At 46.8% G+C, this 27,232-nt stretch overlaps 1 protein-coding gene across 1 annotated transcript in view; it reads left to right on the forward strand.

Annotated features, from left to right (window-relative positions):
• The window catches only part of LOC143930410 (zinc finger protein 692-like), a 111,151-nt gene that overhangs the window by 76,737 nt on the left and 7,182 nt on the right, over positions 1–27,232 (forward strand). Inside the window, exon 10 of the mRNA XM_077454714.1 lies at positions 13,356–13,470. Coding sequence (XP_077310840.1) covers positions 13,356–13,470 — 115 coding nt within the window. The remainder of the gene's footprint in view (positions 1–13,355; positions 13,471–27,232) is intronic.

Raw genomic sequence — 27,232 nt, forward strand, 5'->3', positions numbered from 1 at the left:
TGCTGCAGAGTTTGAAGGGGTGGGGGTCCACCTGTGAGTGCTCAGACCATACACCGCACACTGCATCAAATTGGTCTGTATGGCTGTCATCCCAGAAGGAAGCCTCTTCTAAAGATGATGCACAAGAAAGCATGCAAACAGTTTTCTTAAGATAAGCAGATTAAGGACATAGATGACTGAAACCAAGTCCTGTGGTCTGATGAGACCAAGATAAACTTTTTTGGTTCAGATGGTGTCAAGCGTGTGTGGCGGAAGTCAGGGGAGGGGTACAAAGACAAGTGTGTCTTGCCTACAGTCAAGCATGGTGGTGGGAGTGTCATGGTCTGGGGCTGCCTGATTGCTGCCAACACTAGGGAGCTACAGTTCATTGAGGGAACCATGAATGCCAACATGTACTGTGATATACTGAAGCAGAACATGATCTCCTCCCTTTGGAGACTGGGCCACAGGGCAGTATTCCAACATGATAATGACCCCAAACACACCTCCAAGACAACCACTGCCTTGCTAAAGAAGCTGAGGGTAAAGGTGATGGACTGGCAGCCAGACACTATTGAGCATCTGTGGGGCATCCTCAAATGGAAGGTGGAGGAGAGCATGGTCTCTAACATCCACCAGCTCCATGATGTCGTCATGGAGGAGTGGAAGAGGATTCCAGTGGCAAGCTGTGAAGCTCTGGTGAACTCCATGCCCAAGAGGGTTAAGGCAGTGTTGGAAAATAATGGTGGCCACAAAAAATATTGACACTTTGGGACCAATTTGGACATTTTCACTTAGGGGTGTACTCACTTTTGTTACCAGCAGTTTAGACATTAATGGCTGTGTGTTGAGTTATTTTGAGGAGACAGAAAATGTACACTGTTATACAAGCTGTACACTCACTACTTTACAACATGTCATTTTTTCACTGTTGTCACATAAAAAGATATAATAAAATATTTACAAATATGTGAGGGGTGTACTCACTTTTGTGAGATACTGTATGTGTGTGGGCATGTGCATAAGGATTTTGATATTAATATTAGATTTTGAACATGGAGTATGTGAGCAGTGTGGTCTATGGATGACCTTGATGCAAGTGACTTTGGGACTGTGCATGGCTTCCTGTGACCAATTTCCCAAACCAGCAGTCTTTGGGCATGTTCCTGGCAAGTAAATGCTGGTGCCATGCTCATTGTTTTAGCTAGTATCTACAGCTGAAGAATTAATAAATCAGACAAGGATGAGTGGAGCAAGGCACCACATCCAAAGTGTTTAGGGAAAAAGGAAAATTGGGGAAGGGGATTTAAAGGTGCTTGAAAAAAAAAATAGGATTATAACATGTATAATAATTTTTTTAAATTTGTTACATATATTAAAAGAGATATCTTAGTAAAATGTTGAATCAGACCAAAACATTCATGGTTGTATTGTATTACTGTACAGAAATGTAATTCTCCATATGTTTCGCTAAAGTATAAAGCAGGGATATGCAATTAGCGGACCTCCAGCTGTTGTAGAACTACAAATCCCATGAGGCATAGCAAGACACTCACAGCCACAAACATGACACCCAGAGGCAGAGGCACGATGGGACTTGTAGTTTTGCAACAGCTGGAGGTCCACTAATTGCATATCCCTGGTATATAGCTTCTTCAGGAGATTTGTAATTGTCCTTGTACAGCGTATTCATTGCAATACATAAGAGAAAATATACAGTAAAATATACAGTAAAGACAAAAGATTTATCCTATATATATTTTTTTGGGGGGGAATTCTTTTTAGGATAATTTTTTGTCTTTACTGTATATTTTCTCTTATGTATTTTCTTATTGTAGCACCCTGGTGTTTAGGCAGGGTTGCTAGTAAATTTAGTTTGCTAGGCGGCAGTTGCCCTGGTTAATTGTTAGTAGATCCACTGATTCCTCTCTAGTACTGGACTTGCTGCACCTTCTCTCTTCTGTCGCTAGGTGGTGCTATGCTGGCATTAGATAGACAAGGGCTTAGCAAGGTCAGGGGTGTCTCAGCCAATTGGTGGAGGTTTCTTTAGTCCCTTGGCCTGCTGGAAAGCCTATTTATTTGGGTGGAGTCAGTTGATCGGGGTTCTGTGCCACCTGGATGGCTGTTTGGTGGACGTGCGTTATGCTGCTCCAGGCTGCTGGGCCGGGTTTGGAGTCCAACCAAGAGTAACGGTTCAGCCGGATAGGGAACCAGTTTTGGTCTGAGGTAGGGGGTAAGCTGTCTCAACTAAGGGCCCATCCTACTTGTTACTGAAGATCACTGTGAGTAAGCTGGAGCCAGTAGCAGAGTAGTTTTCTCATGAGCCAGGGATGGTGAAGAAGTGGGAAAACTTCAGCAAGTGCCAAGCCAGGGACTCGGCGGGACAGCAGAGTTGACGCTTTAGTAGCATCAGTGAGTGCCAAGCCAGGGACCTAGAGGGTTAGCAGGGCTGACGCTTGAGTATCTGTGAATGCCAAGCAAGGGACCCAGGAGAAAAGCAGGGGTGACGCTTGAGGAAGATACAGAGTTATGGAAGTGGAAGAGCTCAGGGGATCCAGTGGCGATTTGTGTTACCAGTAGTTAAATACAATTACCGTTAGTGCCTGTTACAAGATTTGTTGCCATAGGAGACAGCGGTCCTACCTATACAGAAGTGGTGTCCAGCTGGAGGCCTTCCATTGTATAGCTGTCTACCTATAGAAGTCTTGGAGTCTGCCAATTGTCATTGCATCTACTCAGGGTCAGGGCCAGGACACCCTTTTCTCCCACAGTTCTTATTCAAGAGACAATAAATCTCTTTGCATTCAAAAAGTGTCTGACACCCATCACTTCAGCTTGTATTACACCCACCATGCCTTGTAACCCACTCTACAAAGAAGGATGTCAGCTCTCCCTGACTCTGGAGGTCACTATTAGGTCTCTTGGGCTCCGGGACCTTGCTACGTTATGTATTGCAGTAAATACGCTGTACAAAGACAATCTCCTTAAGAAGCTATATACTTTAGCGAAACATGTAGAGAATTACATTACTGTACAGTAATACAATACAACCATGAATGTTTTAGTCCGATTTAACATTTTACTAAGTTGTTATATCTCTTTTAATATACGGTATGTAAAAATTTTTATTATTTTATTACACATGTTATTCTACTTTTTTCATGCACCTCTTACCACTTAAAGAGGAAGTAAACCCTGATGGGTTTACTTCCTCTTTTTTTCCCTGCAAAGGTAAAGCATAATGGACTACTATGCATCGCATAGTAGCTCATTATGTGTCACTTACCTGACACAGGAGCCAGCGAAGTCGCCGCTGTCCCCTGTAGTCCGCCGCATCCATGTTGCTTGTGGCGTCTCGCAGCTCCGACGAATCACAGCGGCGCAACCGCGATGACGTCACTCCCGCGCATGCGCACGGGAGTCGCGCCTCGCAGCTCCGCCGCTGTCATACGGCGAAGCCGCGATGACGTCACTCCCGCGCATGCGCACGGGAGTCGACAAATTTGGCAAATCCATTCTTGGATTTGCCGCATTTAGTGCGCATGCGCGCCGCTGTCTACGGCGCATGCGCCGTAGACAGCGGTGCCCATTTTCGGGCAAATATCTCCTAAACCATATAGGTTTAGGAGATATTGCTTGGACCTACAGGTAAGCCTTAATCTAGGCTTACCTATAGGTCCAAGTTGTTTGGAAGGGTTTACTTCCTCTTTAAGCCCCGAACCAATTGTCAGCCTAAGGACCAGAGGTCTTTTTACAATTTCGCACTGCACTGCTTTAACTGGTAATTGCGCGGTCATGCAATGTTGTACCCAAACGAAATTTGCGTCCTTTTCTTCCCACAAATAGAGCTTTCTTTTGATGGTATTTGATTGCCTCTGCGATTTTATATTTTTTACGATATAAAAGGAAAAAGACTGAAAATTTTGAAACAAAAAAAGATATGTTCTACTTTTTGTTATAAGAAAAATCGAATAAACTCAATTTTAGTCATACATTTAGGCCAAAATTTATTCAGCCACATGTCTTTAGTAAAAAAAATTTCAATAAGTGTATATTTATTGGTTTGCGCAAAAGTTATAGCGTCTACAAACTAGAGTACATTTTCTGGAAATTACACTGCTTTTAATTTATGACTGCCTATCTCATTTCTTCAGGTGCTAAAATGGCAGGTCAGTACAACCCCCCCCCCCCAAATGACCCCATTTTGGAAAGTAGACACCCCAAGGAAACTGCTCAGGGGCATGTTGAACCCATTGAATATTTTTTTTTGTCCCAAGTGATTGAATAATGACAAAAAAAAATTTTTTTACAAAAAGTTGTCACTAAATGATATATTGCTCACACATGCCATAGTTATATGTGGAATTGCACCCCAAAATATATTCTGCTGCTTTTCCTGAGTACGGGGATACCACATGTGTGGGACTTTTTTGGAGCCTAGCCGTGTACGTCACCCCGAAACCAATCGCTGCCTTCAGGATTTCTAAGCGTGCAAATTTTTGATTTCACTCCTCACTACCACAGTTTCGAAGGCCATAAAATGCCAAAATAACACAAACCCCCTCCCCCCCCCAAACGACCCCATTTTGGAAAGTAGACACCCCAAGCTATTTACTGAGAGGCATTTTGAGTCCATGGAATATTTTATATTTTGCCACAAGTTGCGGGAATATTACAAACTTTTTTTTTTTGCACAAAGTTGTCACTAAATTATATATTGCTCACACATGCTATGGGCATAAGTGAAATTACACCCCAAAATAAATTCTGCTGCTTCTCCTGAGTACGGGGATACCACATGTGTGGGACCTTTTGGGAGCCTAGCCACGTACGGGACCCCGAAAACCAAGCACCGCCTTCAGGATTTAAATATAAAACGCTACCAAAAAAAACTGTTAGCGATCGCAGGGATCAGGCCTGACTGTGCGAACGCTGCAGTTATGTGTTTAGTGTTTTGTAAGTGACAGTGATCATAGTTTCATAGTTTCATAGTTAGTAAGGTTGAATAAAGACACCAGTCCATCCAGTTCAACCTGAGCGAGTGTCTACCCCTATCCCTGTACATTGCACACTCACATTGGTCCCTACCCTCAAGGAGCCCACAATCTAAGGTCCCCATTCATATACTAGGGCCAATTTTGGACAAAAGCCAATTAACCTACCTGATCGATCGATACTGCACTTGGGTGGGCTGGGCGGAGGGGCAAAACGCAGGTGCTAGAATGTATCTGGGCTAATCCCGCTAACAATGCTTTTTTTTGGAACCCTAAACTGCTGGGGATGCTAGTATAGATCTGATCAGATCAGATATTGATCTGTTCAGATACTATACCACTACGGGAGGTGTATGCTTTGTGCGTGGGTGTTAGCGGTACTGGCACTAACCTAGCCACGGCGCAGACCCTATCTGACCCTAAAACCTAATTGATATCACCCGCCGGGTGATCAGGGGGTTAAACCTTTATTGGGTAATAAATGGGGGGTGCCCTGATGCTATAAAAAGCAAACAAACTAACCAGAGTCAACCGTAACACTTATACGGTGATCACTGGTGAAAGGGTTAACTAGGGGCAATCAGGGGGTTAAAACCTTTGTTAGGTAGTATATGGGGGTCCCTGACGCTATATAAAAACCTGACGGGGAACCTAAATAACTAACTGGCTATCCAGCGTCACCAGTGACACTTATACGGTGATCGCTGGTGAAAGGGTTAACTCTAGGTGCAATCAGGGGGTTAAAATCCTTATTAGGTAGTATATGGGGGTAACTAATGCTATAAAAACCTAGCGGTGAACCAAAAAAAATAACTAGCTACCTAGCGGCACCAGTGACACTAATGCAGCGATCAGAAAAACGATCGCTTAGTGACACTGGCAAAAAGGGGTGAAACAGTTACCTGGGGGCAATCAGGGGGACCTAACACTAACTGCCTTGACACTTTTTACTGTCACAATTGACACTAAATGCAGTGATCAGTAAATAAATGGTCACTGCAATCGGTGACACTGTGACTGGGAGGGGGGTGATCGGGGGTGATTTGTGTGCCTATGTGTACCTACATGTCAGTGTAGTGATTGGTGCACTTACTATATCTTCTCTCCTCGCAGTCCGGTCAAAAAGACCGCCCTGAGGAGAGTGACATCACTTCCTCCCTGCCTGTGTTTACACTACACAGGCAGGGGAAGCTTCTCATTCGCCAGGAGCGATCGAGAGGGGATGGGCAGAAACCAACGGTCATCCCCTCATCCCGCTTCGCTCCTGAAGCGAAACGGACCGCTGCAGCCAGCGGGAGGGGGTCATATCGGACCCCCCACCCGCTGGAAGGCAAGCACGTACGGGTACGTGCTTGTGCCCGTACATGCCATTCTGCTGACGTATTTTTACATGCGGCGGTCCTTAAGTGGTTAAAGTCCTCTTCCCCAATTTTATTTTTTCAGTATCTACAACCTGATAACATATAATGTATGACTGAGTGCGATCTTCAGATTTGTGTCATCAGAGTAATATCTCTTTAAGAAGCACACTATTTGGTAGGTACTGTATTTATATTACCTAAAGGAAGCCACTTTCAACCATGGTGCCTTCTGGGTTCTTCCAGGGTGCCTTGACAAAATGTCTAAAAGTTCCCCAAATTGCCCAAAAATTGTGTACAATCCAGCAGGTAGATCAAGCCTGCCTTTTGTTACACAAAGACATAGGTTTTCATTGTGCAACATTACAACCTTGGGCACCATGTGGGCCAGACGCCAGTGCCCTAACAACTGCTGATGCCATCAGTTGATAAGGAGGATGTCTGTCACCTTGTTACACCCCTCTCTGTCAGCACTGGGGTCATGTTAGCAGCATGGTGAAGAGGAAATGAGTGAGCACAAATTCTGGAATATTAGTTAGTACCAGTTTGCAAAAGTGTATTTGTTTTGCAAGAAATCTACATCTCTAATGTTGGGTGTTCTACGTGTGTGGATGCCGCTGCAATATGTAAGGGGTGCCTCAAAATTGTACGTTAAAGTTTTAAAGGGTGCCTTGACTGGAAAAAGTTTTAGAATCCCTGACCTAGAGTATTTACAGGAATATTACCTAATTATTTCAGATCTATCAGGATACCTTTTGGCAGATACCTATCCTTTGTGAATCTCATATCTGATGCTCTATCTATGGTCTAGTTAAATTTAATTTGATACTGTAATGTTTTCATTAGCATACAGTATGTAAAAAATTTGGTTGAGTATTTGACTTTGAATTCCTGAAGCACAATGCCCACCATAAAGAAAAAACCTTCTGTATCATTGTGATAAAACACGTATTACTTGAGCATCCTCTTTGTATTATAAGAACGTGATATTGTTCTGTGAATGGGTTTCTCATGTCTGTGCAATGAGTATTTTAATTGCCATGGTGTTTTATTTGGGTGCTGGATTATGTGTCATTTTTGTAATTTTTCTTAATCTTGACTCTTTATCTATGGTGGTTCATTTTTTGGTTTAGGTTTTGTTTATATACCACAAGGAATTCAGTCCTGTGGATAGTTGGGCTATGAAGCAGCTATTATAGAGATTAGGTTTAGGCGTCTCAAGGTCCAGGACTGCCTCAGACACAGAAGACCACAGTGGGTTCACTGGCAGACACAGTGCACACAAAATTGAAGTTGGCACTTCCAGAGTCCTCTTTTCACAAAGTCACTGGATTCGGGTTCTGGGAGTTGACTAAAAGTCAGTATGCGGATTAGGTTCACCTGGAGAAGGTGTTCTCTTTACCAAAGCGTTTTTCTCAGCAGTACATCATGCAATTGGAAATCTAAAAGAAATGGGGTTCGCCAGCCATCACCCAGTTTTTCCTTACTTGAATAAGACCCTAATGGTCAAGGAGGATGAGATTCCTTATCTTTGCTGGGTGTAGATCTGCAGCCTGCAATAGCAATGGCTGGAGCTTGCTAAGCCCTCAAGGTTTGAAGCGTATGCTTTGTTCCAGAGAGTCGAACCCCGAGGATCCATTTGGCAGTTGCTGGAACATTTTCCAAAAGCCTTATGTTTCTCGGTGAATGCCTTAAAAGATTCCATCTGGCAGCTTTCCAGGTTGGGTGCCATGATGTCTGTTGCCTTAAGTACCATCAAGAGGCAGATCTCGGCCTTGGAAGTTCTATTTAGAGACCTATGGTGTTTCAATGCCTGGTAAAATCCCTCTTGCAGGGTGTCACATGGGATTGTTCCACTCATGTGACCCACTTTGTCTCCAGGGGGAACTTTAATTTGGTGTCATGGGGCCCTGATTGGGTGTTTTACAGATTGCTCTGTTTGAACCTCTCCGGGAGATTCCTTTGCCACTCCTTGTTTTTTAGGTTTCCATTACTGCAGCTTGGAGGGTCTTCACCACTAGGGATGAGCTTCGTGTTCGAGTCGAACAACATACATCAGCTGTTCGCCCGTTCGGCGAATTCTGAACGTTATGGGCCGTTCGCGCCAAATTTGTGTGGCGCTCACGGCCCACAATGCACTGCGATGGCGCAGTGCATTGCTGGCTCATGATTGGCCAAGCATGCACTGTGACCCCGCATGCTTGGCCAATCACAGCGCCGGCAGCGAGGAGAGCCATGATTGGCCACGGGCAGGATGCCTGTGGCCAATCATAGCTCAGGCTGTGTAGTACATGCCCCACACTATATAAGGCCGCCAGCGCGGCGGCCTTGTGTAGTGTGTTGGCATCTGTAGCAGTTAGTGGGTGCTCTGTGTACCTTCAACACAGTATACACCGATCGTTATCGGCCGATTTTTCGTTCTTGCTCTTCTGTAGTGGTTGTTGTCTGCGTGCCCTGACCGCAGTATACACTGTATACACTGCTATATTCACCTATATAGCTAGCAGTCTAAGTCCCTGTTTGCTCTACCTGAGGTCCTCCCAAGGGTCAAGCTGCTTCTTGATCTGCCATTTCCAGGTGGAATCGTCGGCTCATTTCTCAGGCCTATGGTATTAATGACTTGATTCATCTTGGGCATCAGTATTCTAGTGGGCGGGGATCTGATGTCATACACTGCCCAGAATAGAGAAGAGAGCTCGGTGTCATCAGGGCTGGTACAAGGATTTTTGATACCCTAGACCAGGGGTAATGAATTAAAATTCAAGGAGGTCCGGTCGCCAAAATTTTCTTTGGGCCGAGGTCCGAATCTCAAGTCTGTGCTATGACTCAGAAAGATTGTAGTCACTGTATATCTATCAAAAACATGAGAAATGTACAATTTCCTTAGCATTTCAACAATATTTATTGTCAAGTTTCAGTTACAATATTAAACATGTGGACAGTTAGAACTAGGATAGCTTTACATTTGCTCTTTACACCGGGTGTCCCCATCACAGTGCCCCTTTACACCGGGTGTCTCCATCACAGTGCCCCTTTACATCGGGTGTCCCTATCACAGTGCCCCTTTACATCGGGTGTCCCCATCACAGTGCCCCTTTACATCGGGTGTCCCCATTACAGTGCCCCTTTACATCGGGTGTCCCCATCACAGTGCCCCTTTACATCGGGTGTCCCCATCACAGTGCCCCTTTACATCGGGTGTCCCCATCACAGTGCCCCTTTACATCGGGTGTCCCCATCCCAGTGCCCCTTTACATCGGGTGTCCCCATCCCAGTGCCCCTTTACATCGGGTGTCCCCATCCCAGTGCCCCTTTACATCAGTCATCCCCATCCCAGTGCCCCTTTACATCGGGTGTCCCCATCACAGTGCCCCTTTACATCAGTCATCCCCATCATAGTGCCCCTTTACATCAGATGTCCCCATCACAGTGCTTCTTTAAATCAGGTGTCCCCATCACAGTGCCCCTTTACATCGGGTGTCCCAATCACAGTGCCCCTTTACATCGGGTGTCCCAATCACAGTGCCCCTTTACATCGGGTGTCCTCATCACAGTGCCCCTTTACATCGGGTGTCCTCATCACAGTGCCCCTTTACATTGGGTGTCCCCATCACAGTGCCCCTTTACATTGGATGTCCCCATCACAGTGCCCCTTTACATCGGGTATCCCCATCACAGTGCCCCTTTATATCATCGGGTGTCCCCATCACAGTGCCCCTTAACAAAATGTGCACATCAGGGTGTCCCTTAACATAAAATAAGGGTCATGCTGATGGGCACATTTTATATTAAGGGGCACTCTGATGGACAACAAAATGTGCCCCTTAACTTAAAATTTGCCCAAAGGGCCCCTTTTAATATAAAATGTACCCATCAGTGTTGCTCTTAAAATAAAATATGCCCATCAGCATGCCCCTTAACATGAAATAAGGGTCACATTGATGGGCGCCTATTATGTTAGGAGGCACTCTGATGGACAAATTTTATTTTAAGGGGCATGCTGGTGGGTATATTTTTAATGTGCACATCAATGGGCATATTTTGTAGGGCACATTTTGTTGTGCCCCTTAACAAAATATGCCCATCGATGTGCACATTAAAAATATACCCATCAGTGTGCCCCGTAAAATTAAATTTGTCCATCAGAGTACCCCTTAACATAAAAGGTGCCCATCAGCGTGACCCTTATTTTATGCTAAAGGTCACTCTGATGAACACATTTTATTTTAAGGGGCATGCTGATGGGTATATTTGTAATTTGCACAATGCTGGGCTTTTTTTGTAAGGGGCATGCTGATGGGTATATTTGTAATTTGCACAATGCTGGGCTTTTTTTTGTAAGGGGCATGCTGATGGGTATATTTGTAATTTGCACAATGCTGGGCTTTTTTGTAAGGTGCATGCTGATGGGTATATTTGTAATTTGCACAATGCTGGGCTTTTTTTTGTAAGGTGCATGCTGATGGGTATATTTGTAATTTGCACAATGCTGGGCTTTTTTTGTAAGGGGCATGCTGATGGGTATATTTGTAATTTGCACAATGCTGGGCTTTTTTTGTAAGGGGCATGCTGATGGGTATATTTTTAAGTGCACACTGATGGGCATATTTTGTTAAGGCGCACCTTAACAAAACATGCAAATCAGTGTGCACATAAAAAATATACCCATCAGCATGCACCTTACAAAAAAGCCCAGCATTGTGCAAATTACAAATATACCCATCAGCATGCACCTTACAAAAAAGCCCAGCATTGTGCAAATACAATATACCTAACAGTCTGCATGATCACTAATGTGCCCACATACCTCAACTACAGGAGGAAGGGCACAACTGAAGCTGCCTCAAGGAGTCGGAGAGCCAGGACCCGGGAATTCGGAACCGCGGGCAGCATGGGGGGCGAGGCGCGCACGTGACGTCACACCCCCTACTGCCTGCGTGAGTGTCTTCAGCTCCGAGACGCGGCCAGGAGCAGGGGGCGGGCGCATGCGCACAGCGTCACTGGTTGCTAGGGAAACCCGCGGTCCCAGCAAACCAGTGATTGCTGTCATTTACTACGCAGGCGGCATGGCGGTCCGGGCGGAAACCTCGCTCGGTCCGGACTCGGACCGCGGGCCGCCATTTAGTGACGGCTGCCCTAGACGAAAAATCATTTGGCTGCCCCCTCGGCTTCACCGCTGACCCAAACCCCCTTGCCCTGCCCATGTATACTCCACCTTTTTTAATGAAGTGCCCACCAAACGCAGCCCACCAGTGCCCATCAATGCAGCCTGCCAGTGCCCATCAATGAATGTTTGCTTGCTTCCATTCATGCAGGAGATAGGAAGCAGACACAGCCCTCCGCCACCTCTGACATTATGGGGATTATTTTCTAAAAGAAAATCCACTTTGCACTGCAAGTGCACTTGGAAGTAAAGTCGCTATAGATCCGAGGGATACATGCAAGGAAAATAAAAAAACAGCATTTTAGCTTCCACATATTTGGATGATAAAATTAGCAAAGCTTCCACTCATTTCAGATCTACCCCTTAGATTTACAGCGACTGCACTTCCATGTGCACTTTCAAGTACACTTGCAGTACAAAGTGAATTTGCCTTTCGTAAATAACCCTCTATGTGCGAACAGAGTTAGTTGCTGGCTGCAGAGAGAAGAGAGTAGGAACACCAGTGGTCGGGCGCCCTAGGCGGCTGCCCAGTTTGCCTAGTGGTAGCAAGAACCCTGAGTGCCATCTAAGAAATAGGCACACCCTCCTCTACATACACACATAGGAAAACATGGACAGCTGAGGCTGTCAATAACCTGCTGTGTACTGGAATTGGGGCCGTCTTCTAGAGTAAGAATAAGGAGACAGCAGAGATAAATGACACTCAATGCTTTAGATAGGAGCAGGTACACAATATATACGGTATACTGCTGCATAAGCTTTGTTCATTTTTCATTTTCAAGGGTTAGAAGCACTTTAATTTAGGTCGAAGTGTATCAGTGTGGAGTTTTCTGAGACAAATTTACAGTCAATTTGTATCTTTTTACCATAGCACTGTGCCAGTGGGAGACATGCCCAACTACAATGTCTAAGATATGCATGTGATTGAAATGAGAAAAAAATATACCTTAATTGTGCAGTACAGAACACACGTTCCATTCATTAAAGCTGAATTCCAAATATTAAAAAACACAAATAAATTCAAGTTATGTATTTAATAAAAAAGCATTACATGTTCTTAAAGGTCACTAGTTTAAGTACTTGAATTTGACTTGATTTCAATGTCTTGTCTTGTAACCTTCTGTTTAGCATCACACAGACTAGGAGAGAGAGTACTTGGGACCAATCAGGTGTCTTGTAATCACATGCACTCATGGGGAGAGAGCAGAGAGATGACCTCATCAGTCTGTTGCTGTTCACTGTCCTATTATAGGTTGGGGGTGGGGACATGACCTAACTGAGATGCTTACTTGAAGTACAGAAAAGTAATGTCAGGAGGTTGGCTGTGCAGTCCTGCAAGACCTTGTAAATGTTTGGACTGGATAGACATACATACAAACCCTTTGGGCCGGTTCACACTGCGGGCGATGCGAGGCGACACGACTTGCCTCGCCGCGATCTGACAAGTCGCCCCCGTTTTGTACAATGGAACCGTTCTCAGAGGAGCGACTCGAGTCGCTCCGACTCAGAAAAAAGGTTCCTGTACTACTTTTGGGCGACCTCGGGGCGACTTGCATTGACTTCTATACAGAAGTCATTTGCAAGTCGCCGCTGAGGTCGCGGCAGGTCGCGGCGAGGCAAGTCGGTGTCGCCTCGCATCGCCCGCAGTGTGAACCGGCCCTTTGGCCGGTAAAACAGTTCCCTTATATGCATTTGATCTGTGTATTTAGTTGATTGCCTGGAGTTCAGCATTAAACACATGCAAATAGTTTTCCATTAGTTACCTATTTACTCTGCACTGTAAACTCTATGATCTTCATATTTGTAATCTCTATGATGTTCTGTGATGCTGAGTTGCTTTTCTCCATTGTTTCCTTTCAGTATCACCAGAAGTATCAGCACATGAATCAACGCACCTTCCGCTGCTCTGTATCTGACTGTGGGAAGAGCTTCAACTTTAAAAAGCACCTTAAAGAGCATGAAAAGAGACACAGCGGTAATCTTGCATTTTTTTATCATCACTGCATGTTATGAAAACCGGATGTACCATGAGAGCAACATGGAGGCACCGTTGCTGACCTCTTGTAAAAATTCTATTTGCCTGGATGTTAGGGTGACTTTTCTACATCAAAGTTTGCAAAGTAGCTGGCCTGAAACAAATATGCAGATAAGGACTTCAAACTCCTTTCTGAATGTCTTGATCTATATATTTGTTAATGTCAGTGACTCAGAAAGCATAATTAAAACAGCTGCCACTTTTAGAAGGAACAATGGCAGTCATTGCTTTTCTCTCATAATTACCCTGGGAAATTATGAAAAATGCATAAGAGGTTAAAGCTAAACTCTGTATTTCCTGTTACTTTAAATCATTTGTTTGGACCAAGCTGGTCCAAACAAACTATTTCTTTCACTGTGCTGCACTGGCTCTAAGCACTGTATAAAACTGTATGTAACTTCTCATCTCACGCCTGGAACAAAATTAGAGTCGGCTTAATCGGCTCTCAGCCATTCATAGGCAGCTTTGTGTTCTGTGAATGAATACAAAGCTTCATCTGATTGACTGAGTCTGAGAGCGTGATGTCATCAGCCTGCCTCTCTGCTCCAGAGGGCAAAACATTTAGTAGCGCTACTGATGTAGACAGCTGGGAGTGACTCCTGCACAAGACTGATACGTTGTAGATTACACAAAGCTATGGACCCCCCAGTGTGACTTTGCTGATTAGCCTTGCAATGTCACATGCCCCACCATAATCAGAAGTACCACATATTTCCTTCAGCTGTCAGAGCTGAACAGAGCAGTGAGGGAGCTAAGGAAAAGTTAATGTGCTGCTGGGAAGAAGAGGACTAAAGCAGTCTAACAGTGAGGAATGTTAATTCTTCTTTTTGAAATAATGTTGTGCATTTAAAAGCTCTTTAAAGTCTAACACCTTTAAGACAATGTTACATCCATTTTTAAGGTGTAACATTGGGCCTCATCCTACTGGGGGGTTCATCAGGTTTGTAATCGGTGCAGCTGCACACAGATCTATGAACAATAAATTACAACTCCTGTCTGCGACCTTGGGAGAGAGACTTGTAGTTCTTAATGGTACTCACTGTACTCATAGTCCATTGACCTTTCCTCCAGCTCTCTAACTAAAATTCAATAACATGGTATGGACAAGAAGCTGATGGAAAAGCCTAAAGGAGCCTGGCACTGCATCTGGGATACCCTGAGTAGGGTTGCAACGCTTATCAGGTTCCTATGAAAAAAAAAAAATAATAATAACAAATGCACATTTTTTTTTTGCATAAACATTTTATTCAACATTTAAAGAAATACAGAAAGAAAATTCCAAGTTCTAATTTCAGTACACAGTCCTGTAAATAGACAATGACAAAGAAAGGTAAACATGTAACATCAACAATTCCTACAAAGAAGTAGGGGTAACTAACTGTAAACCCCCGAGAGAGGGTACAACAGAGGGTACAACAAAACAAAAAAATATTATCATTAATGACCCATGAAGTTGGAAGTACATCCTGAGATAACCATTTTAGTAGCCAACATGTGAATATGGAGAGCATAAAGGTCATTTATTTTCGTTTTTTTTTTTAAGTAGGTTGTAAATATTATAAGAATAGCAGGCAGCTATCTCAAGGAACTCCCAGCCCTTCTACAGTGCCTTGCAAAAGTATTCGGCCCCCTTGAACTTTTAAACCTTTTGCCACATTTCAGGCTTCAAACATAAAGATATAAAATTTTTATTTTTTGTGAAGAATCACCAACAAGTGGGACACAATTGTGAAGTGGAACGAAATCTATTGGATTTTTGAAACTTTTTTAACTAATAAAAAAAAGAAAAGTGCGGCGTGCAAAATTATTCGGCCCCCTTGCGTTAATACTTTGTAGAGCCACCTTTTGCTGCGATTACAGCTGCAAGTCGCTTGGGATATGTCTCTATCAGTTTTGCACATCGAGAGACTGAAATTCTTGCCCATTGTTCCTTGCAAAACAGCTCAAGCTCAGTGAGGTTGGATGGAGAGCGTTTGTGAACAGCAGTTTTCAGCTCTTTCCACAGATTCTCGATTGGATTCAGGTCTGGACTTTGACTTGGCCATTCTAACACCTGGATACGTTTATTTTTGAACCATTCCTTTGTAGATTTTGCTGTATGTTTGGGATCATTTTCTTGTTGGAAGATAAATCTCCGTCCCAGTTTCAGGTCTTTTGCAGACTCCAACAGGTTTTCATCCAGAATGGTCCTGTATTTGGCTGCATCCATCTTCCCCTCAATTTTAACCATCTTCCCTGTCCCTGCTGAAGAAAAGCAGGCCCAAACCATGATGCTGCCACCACCATGTTTGACAGTGGGGATGGTGTGTTGAGGGCGATGAGCTGTGTTGCTTTTACGCCAAACATATCGCTTTGCATTGTGGGCAAAAAGTTCGATTTTGGGTTCATCTGACCATAGCACCTTCTTCCACATGTTTGGTGTGTCTCCCAGGTGGCTTGTGGCAAACTTTAGACAAGACTTTTTATGGATATCTTTGAGAAATGGCTTTCTTCTTGCCACTCTTCCATAAAGGCCAGATTTATGCAGTGTACGACTGATTGTTGTCCTATGGACAGACTCTCCCACCTCAGCTGTAGTTCTCTGCAGTTCATCCAGAGTGATCATGGGCCTCTTGGCTGCATCTCTGATCAGTCTTCTCCTTGTCTGAGCTAAAAGTTTAGAGGGACGGCCAGGTCTTGGTAGATTTGCAGTGGTCTGATACTCCTTCCATTTCAAAATGATCGCTTGCACAGTGCTCCTTGGGATGTTTAAAGCTTGGGAAAACTTTTTGTATCCAAATCCGGCTTTAAACTTCTCCACAACAGTATTACGGACCTGCCTGGTGTGTTCCTTGGTCTTCATGATGCTCTCTGCGCTTTCAACAGAACCCTGAGACTATCACAGAGCAGGTGCATTTATACAGAGACTTGATTACACACCGGTGGATTCTATTTATCACCATCAGTCATTTAGGACAACATTGGATCATTCAGAGATCCTTGCTGAACTTCTGGAGTGAGTTTGCTGCACTGAAAGTAAAGGGGCCGGATAATTTTGCACGCACCACTTTTCAGTTTTTTATTTGCTAAAAAAGTTTAAATTATCCAATAGATTTCGTTCCACTTCACAATTGTGTCCCACTTGTTGGTGATTCTTCACAAAAAATTAAAATTTTATATCTTTATGTTTGAAGCCTGAAATATGGCAAAAGTTTGAAAAGTTCAAGGGGGCCGAATACTTTTGCAAGGCACTGTATCTGCATCAACCGATAATAGGCTAAGGGTATGTAGACTTCCCTGACGTCAGAAGCCTCAAAGAGAAAATATGGAGGATAAAAAAAAAAAAAAAAGGGGGAGCGGAGGGAAAAAAAGGGGGGGGGGATACAGGGAAAGGAGGGATCAACATGGGATAAAGTAAGGAGAGGGGGTGTCTATGCCTAAAGGCATCACACTAATGGCATGATATGGGGTTGTCATCTGAGATCCAAAATCATTTTCTTCCTACAAGATATCAATTTGCATCCTGCAAGTGCTCCTGATATAATCGAGAGCCTTGAAAGGTTGTCCAGGCCTCCCATGTGTCAGAAAAATTGAAGATTTTTTCTAGAGTGGTATAAATGAGCTCCTCCATCACTGCTATGCGATTGATACGACTAAACCACTCGATGAAAGATTGGTTTTGTACGGCACGCACCGCCTAGCTGTGTTGCAAATGCACATTTTTTTCTGCACATGTATGTGCATTTATGATTTTTTTGCAAAAGGTGGATATGGCTTTCAACAGCAAAGTACTATATTAGGTGCAACATAATAAAGTGTCATAATAAGATCTAAAAATGCTAATACAGTCTACAAACAATTAATTTAGACATTCATATAATGTAAAAACATGTCTGACAGTCACAAGCATTTGTTTATATGGTTTCCTTTACTGGGTTACAACTGGAAATCGGTCAACCATTATTTGGGTTGTAGTGGTTTACGGGCCAGGTTTAAGGTCATAGAATTTCAAGCAGCTGCAGGCTGTAGCACACTCCTTTTCTAGCAACTTAGTTTTTGCTTTCATTGTATTTATTTTCTAAGATTTAATATTTTTACATAACAGGACGAGCCAGGATTTTAATATATATTAACACATATAAGTATGTCTTTATCCTAAATATTGGATGAGTCCCTTATGAGTTGGACTAATGTTTCAACTGCTAGGGAAAACAAGAGCAGAGATAACAGACAACCCTGTCCAGTGCCTTGCAAGATTGAGAATGATTTAAAGCCTACATGGGGAATTATAAAGATTTTGGATCCAAAAGAGAAATTTAGGACAGAAGCCCCATTTTTCTAAAACGTAAAAGAGATAGGGCCAGGATACAGAGTTTTGTATGTCCAATGAGAGAAGCATTAGCAAAATATTTTGTCTTTTGGAGGAGTCAGTGAGTAGGGCCAGTTTGCATATATTGACACTAGCTTGTCTGGTGGACATAAAGCCAACCTGGTTTCGATTAATTAGTCCTCCCTTTGTTTAATCCACTTTCACCCATTTTTGATGAAATCTATGAGAGGCAGTTCTGGAGGACCCTGAAACCTTAAAGAATCCCCAATGCTCTAGCAACTAACTGTGGCCTGTGGCCAATCATAGCTCAGGCTGTGTAGTTCACGCCCCACACTATATAAGGCCACCAGCGCCTTGTGTAGTGTGTTGGTGTTTTTAGGAGTTAGTGGGTGTTCTCTGTGTACCTTCAACACAGTATACACCGTTCGTTATCAGCCGATTTAGCGTTCTTGCTCTTCTGTAATTGAGCTTTTAGCAATCTGCAGGAGTTTGTGGGTGTCTTGTCTGCGTGCCCTGACCGCAGTATACACCATTATATCCACCTATATAGCTAGCTATATTGCTCTTCTGTAATAGAGCTTTCAGTCAGCTGTAGGAGATTGTGGGTGTTGTCTGCGTGCCCTGACCGCACTATACACCATTATATCCACCTATATAGCTAGCTATATTGCTCTTCTGTAAAAGAGCTTTCAGTCAGCTGTAGGAGATTGTGGGTATTGTCTGTGTGCCCTGACCGCAGTATACACCATTATCCACCTATATAGCTCTTCTCTAATTGAGCCATCTGCTATCTGCAGGAGTTAGTTGGTGTTGTGTGCCTCCAGCACAGCACAGTATACACCAGTATCTACCCTTTAATTCCTGTTCTATAATAAAGGCATCTGCAGGAGTTAGTGGGTGTTGTGTGCCTCCAGCACAATATATACTACCCAATTGCTGGTTTTCCCATCTCCCTTCAGGCCATTACCATGTCTGGAAGGCCAACAAGGAGAGGCAGACAGGCACCAGCCGATAAAAGAGGGCAAGCAGGCTCTCTGTCTAGAGACAACAGTGCTGGTCGTGGACGTGGTGCATCGTCATCATCAGCACGTGGCCATGGGACACGCTTGTCCTTATTTTCGGCAGCTGGACGTGTTGAGCCGCATCATGCCGAAGACTTGGTAGAGTGGATGACCAAACTGTCTTCATCCTCTCTCACCCAGACTCAGGGTACTAGCAAAGCAACACCAACGCATCCTCTTCCCTTGTCTCAATGTCATCATCAGTGACTCCTTCCCTAGACCCACCACCTCCTCCTGAGAATTCCCCTGAACTCTTTGAGCACAGTGTTGGGTACATGCTCCAGGAGGATGCCCAGTGTTTTGTAGGCTCTGATGATGATGCTCAGGTTGAGGAAGGCAGTAGCGTGAGCGCAGAGAGAGGGGATGCTCAAGAAGAAGGACAGCAATCTGACAGTCATGTTCCACAAGCTGCAGCATACTGCCAGGTTTACTCCAGTGATGAAGAGGGAGGGGATGATGAGGGCACTGACTCCACGTGGGTGCCTGGTAGGAGAGAGGAGGAGGAGGAGGCACATGTCCAACGAGGCAGGATGCCAGCTTAAGGGCAGCACACCGACTGAATCACACCGCAGGGCCTGTGCAGGGCGCTGCCTCTGCGCGTTATTCTAAAAGTTCTTTGGTGTGGGCCTTTTTTGAGACGAGTGCATCAGATCGCACTGCTACTATTTGCAACATACGTCTCAAGCGTATCTCGCGTGGCCAAAACATCGGCCTTTGGGCACCACATGCTTGACCAGACATATGTTGACCTGCCATGCAGCTCATTGGCAAGCGTACCTCATAGACCCACACCAAAGAACAAAGCGGACCTCTCCTTGCTCCTCATCAGCTGGGATCTCCAACCCCACTAGACCTTCAGTCCTCTCTGAAACCTGCTCTGAGAGGAATGAAGGTGTAGAATTAGGTGTGTCACAGCCAAGTGCTTCGGGGCACTCTGCTAGCAGTACACCCACGTCCGATTATAGCAGGCAAATTTCCCTGCCCCAGTTGCTGGACCGTCGAAAGAAGTTCACAGCCATCCACATGCCCAGCGGTTGAATGCTAGCTTGGCTAAATTGCTAGCACTTCAACTGCTGCCTTTTCAGTTGGTAGACTCGGCCCCCTTCCGTGAGTCTGTACAATGTGCGGTTCCTCAGTGGCAGGTCCCCAAACGCCACTTTTTCTCACGGAAGGCGATTCCGGCTCTCTACCGGCATGTGGAAGGCAATGTCCTTGCCTCACTGGACAGTGCGGTCAGCGGTAAGGTGCATATTACCACTGACTAATGGTCCAGCAGGCATGGACAGGGATGTTACCTGTCTTTCACGGCCCATTGGGTCACTCTTCTGGCAGCTGGGAAGGATTCAGGACAAGGTGCAGTAGTGTTGGAGGTTGTTCCGCCACCATGCCTCCAAAATGCTACTACTGGTTGTGACACACCTCTCTCCTCTACCCCCTCCTCTTCTTCTTCCTCCATGGCCTCTTCCAGTGCTCTGTCCTCAAAACCAACGGTGCTCCGTAGGCGTTCAAGGGGCTATGCAAGTACGGCAAAACAATGCCATGCTTGCGCTGGTTTGTTTGGGGGACAGGAGCCACACTGGGGCAGATATTTTGTCAGCTCTGCAGGGGCAGGCCAAGAGGTGGTTGACGCCACGCCAGCTTAAGCCAGGAATGAACCTCCTCTCCGCCCTCCAACAGGGACAACTGACCCATGTGCCCTGTGTGGCTCACGTCCTTAACCTGGTGGTGCAGCGGTTCTTGGGCAGGTAGCTGGGCTTACAGGATGTCCTGAAGCAGGCCAGGAAAGTCTGTGTGCATTTCCGCCGATCATTTAATGCCTGTGCTTGGCTGGCTGAGCTCCAAAAGGAGTTGAACCTGCCCAAGAACCGCCTTATATGTGACATGCCCACCAGGTGGAACTCAACGTTGGCCATGCTGCAGCGGCTGCACATGCAGCAGAGGGCCATCAATGAGTACCTGTACGACTACGGCACCAGGACAGGGTCGGGGGAGCTCGGTTTTTTCTCACCACGCCAGTGGGGCATGATCAGGGATGCATGCACTGTCCTGTCACCGTTTGAGGAGGCCACAAGGATGGTGAGCAGTGACAGTACATGCATCAGTGACACTGTACCTCTTGTCCACCGGTTGGAGCATATGCTGCATGGAATAATGGACAGGGCACTTGAGGCAGAACAAAGGCAGGAAGAGGAGGACTTCCTTGCCTCTCAAGGCCCCCTTTATCCAGACAGTGTTCCTGCTGTCCCACCCATCACACAGGAAGAGGAGGAGGAGGAGGAGGATTGTGTCAGCATGGAGGTGGAGGCTGGCACTGAGCATCAGCAGCAGCAGTCTTGTAGGGATGATTTACAGTCCCAAGAAACCCGTGAACTTGTACGTGGCTGGGAGGAGGTAGCTGCAGATCATGTTTTCCTTAGTGACCCAGAGGACTCCAGACCGAATGCCTCAGCTAACCTACGCTGCATGGCCTCCCTGATCCTGCAAAGCCTGCGGAAGGATCCTTGTATTCTTCGGATCAAGGAGAGGGACCATTACTGGCTGGCCACTCTCCTTGATCCATGGTACAAGGGTAAGGTTGCCGACCTTATCTTAGCCGTCGCAGAGGGAGCAGAGGATGAGACATCTCCAGGAGGCCTTGCAGAAAGGTCTGTGCAATGCGTTCCCAGAGACTGGGAGGTTACAAACTCCTGGTCCTGGACAACGTGTTGCTGAGGCATCGGTCAGAAGGAGCTGTGGAGAAGGTGGCTGTCTGACCGATGCGTTCAGACAATTTTTTAGTCCGCAGCCCCAAGGTATGATCGGTTCCAGCAAACATCGCCAGCATCTGATTTACATGGTGCAGGAATACCTAGGGGCAAGGTCAGACTTGGACACCTTTCCCACCGAAAATCCTCTGGCTTACTGGGTCTTGAGGATGGATCACTGGCCAGAGCTTACACAGTATGCAATTGAGCTACTGGCCTGTCCTGCATCCAGTGTTCTTTCGGAACGCACCTTCAGTGCCGCTGGTGGCTTTGTTACCGATCACAGGGTGCGCCTGTCCACCGACTCAATTGATCGACTGACCATAAAGATGAATCAGTCTTGGATCATCCACAGCTACCAAGCACCTGAAGCTGATGTAACCGAATAATTTTTTTTTGAAATATCACATCCCTTCAAGACTGCCTATGCTGATGCTGAGCGACTGTCCTGTTATGTTGATTGTCTATCCTCTTCCTCCTCCGCTGATATCTTGGAAGAACATTTTGGTTCTGGGTGGTGCCACCAGCCCAATTTTTCAGCCCCTGTTTAACAGGGGCGTTTAATTACAATTTTTGATGCAATGCTTTGGAGCAGGGCTTATTCCTGCACTACAACTAGAGTATATGGGAGAGGTTGCAGTGTCGTGGCACCAGTGCCTAAAGCCCAATTTTTCAGCCCCTGTTTAACAGGGGCATGTAATTACAATTCTTGATATAATATTTCATAGCAGGGCCCGTTCCTGTGCCCACCCAGAGTAACTGTGAGGACTTATAGTGTTGTGGCACCAGCACTAGCACCACAACCACCAAAGGCACAATTTTTCTACCACTGGCATGTAATTACAATTCTTGATATAATTGTTCACAGCAGGGCGCTCCAGCACCCACCAAGAGTCACTTTGAGGGCTTACAATGTTGTGGCAACACCAACACCTTGTTCCGCCATTTCTGCAGAGCATATAGGGCAGGCCCCTACTTTCAAACGTCCAACTTACAAATGTCTGCTACTTGCAAACGGAAGGAGACAACAGGAAGTGAGATGAAAAAAGACGGGCGGCAAAACAAATTATACAGGGTTGATAACCCTTCCCTATGTTTTCCAAAAAGCTTAAAAATAGATTTTTTGACTGGAGCTACACTTTAAAAATGTACCAGTTCAAAATTACAAACAGATTCTACTTAACACAACAAACCTACACAGTCCCTGTCTTGTTTGCACCGCCTGTATACTGCTGTTCTGAGTATATAGGGCCTGGGGGCCCCACGTCTTTCCTTTTTTAAATATGGGTATGGGCATGGGCGTCCGCAGCAGGGGGCAAGGGGGGTCAAGTGCCCCCCCCCCCTGGAATCCCCAAGGTGTCTGCCGTAGCCATGCTGCATTTTTTTTTTCTTTTTTTTTGTCCGCTGGCGGCTGCGTCCTCCGCCCTCTCCGACTTCTATGGATTAGAGCGCTGGATGGCTCTGTTTACTGAAGCCGCTCTGTAACATGGCCCCGCCCCTTCAGACCAGCTCGTGTGATAGTAAAGAGAATCAACGTTCCGCCTATCACATGAGCCGGTCTGGGGGAGCGGGGCCATGTTACAGAGCGGCTGCAGTACACAGAGCCATCCAGCACTATGATCAAGAGAAGGAGATGCTGCAGATACAGCACGCCCTATGTGCCACAGTGCCTGGATAGGAGGATTTGGGGGGGTATCCAACTTATTTTACTGTCCCCAGTTCACCTTGTTCTCCCTGCCCCCCCCCCCCAGTGCTCTCCTCTACCACCACACTCTCCTGCCCTCCCCAGTGCTCTCCTCCACCACCACACTCTCCTGCCCCCCCCAGTGCTCTCCTCTACCACCACACTCTCCTGCCTCCCCCCTCTCTCCTCCACCACACTCTCCTGCCCCCCTCACAGTTTTCTCCTCCCCTGTTCTTGCTGCCCCCCCCCAACTCTCCAGCTCTCCCCATGCTTCTCTAGCCACCATCCCAGTGTTCTCCACTCCCCCCCAGTGCTCTCCCCGCCCCCCCCCACAGCACTCTCCGCTCCCCCCAGTCCTCTCCCCTCCGTGCTCTCCCCCCGTTCTCCCCCCGTGCTCTCCCCCCTCTCCCCCCCCCAGTGCTCTCCACTCCCTTCAGTGCTCTCCCCCCTGTTCTTTCTCCCCCCTCTTCTTTCCACTCCCCCCAGTGCTCTTCAGCTCTCCCCATCACTCTCCAGCCCCCACCCCAGTGCTCTCCAGCCCCCCATTCTCCCCACCCCTGTTCTTTCTGCCCCCCTGGTGCTCTCCAGCCCCCCCAGTGCTCTCCACCCCTGTTATTTTTGGCTCCCCCCAGCACTCTCCACTCCCCACCCCTGTACTCTCCACTCCCATTGCATTCTGCCCCCACCCATGTGCTCTCCAACCCTACCAGTGCTCTCTAGTCCCCAGTGCTTTCCACCCCTGTTCTTTCTTGCCCCCACTGGTGCTCTCCACTCCCCCCTGCTCTTTGTACCCCACCAGTACTCTCCAGCCACCGTGCTCTCCACCCCTGTTTTTCTGCTTCCCCAGTGCTCTTCACCGCACCACACTCTCCTGCCCCCCGTGCTCTCCTCTACCACCACACTCTCCTGCCCCCCCTGCTCTCCAGCTCTCCCCATCCTTCTCTAGCCACCATCCCAGTGCTCTCCCCCCTGTTCCCCCCCAGTGCTCTCCACTTCCCACAGTGCTCTCCCCCCACAGTGCTCTCCACCCCCCCCAGTCCTCTCCCCTCTGTGCTCTCCCACCGTTCTCCTCCCCAGTGCTCTCTCCTCTGTTCTTTCCCCCCCAGTGCTCTCCCCCCCAGTGCTCTCCCACCTGTTCTCCCCCCCCTGTTCTTTCGCCCCCTGTTCTTTCCCCCCCTGTTCTTTCTCCCCCCTGTGCTCTCCACTCCCCCCACTGCTCTCCCCCCCAGTGCTCTCCACTCCCCCCAGTGCTCCCCCCGTGCTCTCCCCCCCCCCAGTGCTCTTCAGCTCTCCCCATCACTCTCCAGCCCCCACCCCAGTGCTCTCCAGCCCCCCATTTTCCCCACCCCTGCCCTTTCTGCCCCCCTGGTGCTCTCCAGCCCCCCCCCCCCCCAGTGCTCTCCAACCCTACCAGTGCTTTCCACCCCTGCATTTTGCCCCCACCCATGTGCTCTCCAACCCTACCAGTGCTTTCCACCCCTGTTCTTTCTGGCCCCCACTGGTGCTCTCCACTCCCCCCTGCTCTTTGTACCCCCCCAGTACTCTCCAGCCCCCATGCTCTCCACCCCTGTTTTTCTGCCCCCCCAGTGCTCTTCACCGCCCCACACTCTTAGCCCCCCCCAGTGCTCTCAGCCTACCGTGCTCTCTACCCCTGTTCTTATTGGCCCCCCCCAGCGCTCTCTGCTCCCCACCCCTGTGATCTCCACTCCCCCTTGCTCTTTGCCCCCACCCATGTGTTCTTCAACCCCACCAGTACTCTCTACTCTCTAGTACGCTCCCCCTTCTCTCCAACTCCCACCCAGTGCTCTCCACTTCCCCAGGACCAGAGGACAGGCTGACTGGGGCCGGAAAATGAGGATGGCTGAAGGTGCAGGTGGCCAGGGACCACTCCATCTCACAGCAGACAGATCCTCTGGAAGGAGCACCGTCCCCATCCAAAATGAGAACAGACCCTGCCTGCTGCTGCCCATCATGGATATCCTGCTGGCATGCAAGGTACCGTACCAAGCATCAACAACACACCTTCCCACAGACAAGGACTGCAGACTGGGACATGGGGCACAGGAGGGGCTGCAATGATGGGCACAGTAAAGCTGCATTTGATGGATACAGTGAGGCTGCATTTGGTGGGCACAGTGAGGCTGCATTTGGTGGGCACAGTGAGGCTGCATTTGGTGGGCACAGGAGGGGCTGCAATGATGGGCACAGTAAAGCTGCATTTGATGGACACAGTGAGGCTGCATTTGGTGGGCACAGTGAGGCTGCATTTGGTGAGCGCAGACGGCTACAGGGCGGTTGTTTAACTCTGGGAGGCTGTCATATGACTTCCTCCCAGAATTCCGCTCTCGCATGCCCCCTGGGGCACGCACTCGAGAGCATCCAGGATCCGGCGCATCACGGATCACGGTAAACGGCGTCTCATCGCGGCCGTTTACCACGTGATCACTTGTAAACAAACCGGCGTCATGTTATGACGCCGGCTCCTCCCTCCCCCTCTCTGTACCGTTCGGTACAGCGGAGGGGGAAGAGATCGGTGTGAGCAGCGCCGTGGGCTGCATCTGCAGTGCCCACATTGCTGCTCACCGAAATTTAACCCCTCAATTCCCCGCCAATACTCTTCAAAGCCAGCTAATACTCTGCAATACCCACCAATACCCTGCAATGCCAGCCAATACTCTGCAATACCTACCAATACTCTGCAATACCCAGCAATACTCTGCAATACCCACCAATACTCTGCAATACCCAGCAATACTCTGCAATACCCACCAATACTCTGCAATACCCAGCAATACTCTGCAATACCAGCTAATACTCTGCAATACCCGCCAATACTCTGCAATACCCTCTAATACTCTGCAGTACCCGCCAATACTCTGCAGTTTAATTCCAGCCAATACTCTGCAATACCCTGCCAATACTCTGCAATACCCTGCCATAAATTGCCATACTTGGAGATACCCAGCCATACTCGGTTATACCCTGCAATACCCAGCCATAGACATACCCCCCTCCCGCCGCCCTCCGGTGCTTCTATCGACTCGCCAATACGATCAAAGCCAGAATCTTTTTTTTTTTTCAGGCTTCCCAGCCTAGAGGTGAGATGTGGGGTCTTATTGACCCCATATCTCACTGTAAAGAGGACCTGTCATGCCATATTCCTATTACAAGGGATGTTTATATTCCTTGTAATAGGAATAAAAGTGATCAAAAAATGTATTTTTGGGGAAAAAAATGTCAAAATAAAATAAATAAAGTGAAATGAACAATAAGATTTTTTTTATTTTTTTAAAGCGCCCCTGTCCCCATGTGCTCGCATGCAGAAGCGAACGCATACGTAAGTTCGCCCACATATGAAAACGGTGTTCAAACCACACATGTGAGGTATCGCTGCGAACGTTAGAGCAAGAGCAATAATTCTAGCCCTAGAGCTCCTCTGTAACTCAAAAAATGTAACCAGTAAACAAAAATTTAAAGCGTCGCCTATGGGGATTTTTAAGTAGCGACGTTTGGCGCCATTCCACGAGTGTGTGCAATTTTGAAGAGTCACATGTTAGGTATCTATTTACTCGGCGTAACTTCATCTTTCACATTATGCAAAAATTGGGCTAACTTTACTGTGTTTTTTTTAAGCACAAAATTTTTTTTTTTCCAAAAAAAAAAAGGATTCGAAAAATGCAAATACCCTGCGAGATAAAAAGTTGCAACGACCACCATTGTATTCTTCAGGGTGTTTGCTAAAAAAACATATATAATGTTTTGGGATTCTATGTAATTTTATAGCAAATAAATTATGATTTTTACATGTAGGAGAGAAATGTCAGAATTGTCCTGGGTGCTCCAGAACGCCTGATGGTGCTCCCTGCATGTTGGGCCTCTGTATGTGGCCACACTGTGTAAAAGT

The sequence above is a fragment of the Lithobates pipiens genome, unplaced genomic scaffold (assembly GCF_037356315.1).
Source record: "Lithobates pipiens isolate NorthernLeopardFrog02 unplaced genomic scaffold, aLitPip1_a1.2 Scaffold_25, whole genome shotgun sequence".
In the NCBI taxonomy this organism is placed as follows: domain Eukaryota; kingdom Metazoa; phylum Chordata; class Amphibia; order Anura; family Ranidae; genus Lithobates; species Lithobates pipiens.